Source organism: Eimeria mitis, genomic scaffold (assembly GCF_000499745.2).
Source record: "Eimeria mitis Houghton genomic scaffold, Emh_scaff949, whole genome shotgun sequence".
NCBI classification, from domain to species: Eukaryota; Apicomplexa; class Conoidasida; order Eucoccidiorida; family Eimeriidae; genus Eimeria; species Eimeria mitis.
In genome coordinates this window covers 5,073-5,986 of record NW_013577007.1, presented here as the reverse complement: position 1 = coordinate 5,986, position 914 = coordinate 5,073, and the positions used below count along the sequence as shown (strand labels likewise).

The 914-nt window shown below is 47.8% G+C and overlaps 1 protein-coding gene across 1 annotated transcript in view; it reads left to right on the top strand.

Moving 5' to 3' along the window:
- EMH_0025940 (uncharacterized protein) overlaps positions 1 to 267 on the top strand; it is a gene marked incomplete at both ends in the record, with an annotated part of 762 nt that extends 495 nt beyond the window's left edge. Inside the window, one exon of the mRNA XM_013502541.1 lies at positions 181 to 267. Coding sequence (XP_013357995.1) covers positions 181 to 267 — 87 coding nt within the window. The remainder of the gene's footprint in view (positions 1 to 180) is intronic.
- Positions 268 to 914: the final 647 nt, after the last annotated feature.

The window sequence follows — 914 nt, the reverse complement described above, 5'->3', positions numbered from 1 at the left end:
GCACCCGCAGCAGCAGCAGCAGCGGCAGGGCAGAAAGAGCAGCAACAAGTGCAGCAGCAAGTGCAGCAGCTGCGAGAGCCGCAGCCAAAACCCTCTAGGATAAGGGGCCCCACACCCCGGGCCAACTCCTCCACAAACTCTAACGAAACTTCACTGTCACGCATTTTCTTTCTGCTGCAGCAGCAGCAGCAGCAGCAACAGCAGCAGCAGCAGCAGAAGCAGCAGCAGCAGCAGCAGAAGCAGCAGGAGCAGAAGCAGCAGGAGTAGCAGCAGGAGCAGCAGCAGCAGCAACTGGAGCAGCAGGAGGATGAGGAAAAACAGAGGGATATGTAGTTTTTGCTGCAGCAGCAACAAACAAGAAGAGGTGTACATACAGCTCGCTGCAGCAGCAGCAGCAGCAGCAGCAGCAGCAGCAGCAGCAGCAGCAACACACAGCAGCAGCACCAAACAACCAGAGCAAGAAACGCACACACAAACAAACCCTAAACCCCAAACCCTAAACCCTAAAAACTAAAAAATAAATCCTAAATACTATAAATAAACCCTAAACCCTAAACCCTAAACCCTAAACCCTAAACCCTAAACCCTCAAGCCAAGCTCACCAAGGTAAACACCACTGCAGAAGGAAGAACACAGTTGGTGTTTATTGAGAGATTAATATATTTAATATCAAATTTAGTTTTTAGGGTTTAGGGTTTAGGATCTAGGGTTTAGGGTTTAGGGTTTAGGGTTTAGGGTTTAGGGTTTATCGGTGGCCTGGGGGCCCCTGGGGGCCCCCGGGGGGCCCCCAGCATGAGGCAGATGCTGCTTATAAGGAATTAATATTTTGTTTTATTTAAATTAAATATTTTATTTAATTTATTTTGGGGCTTTGCATGCAATAAATATATAAATTTTCATCCTTGTACTGTCTG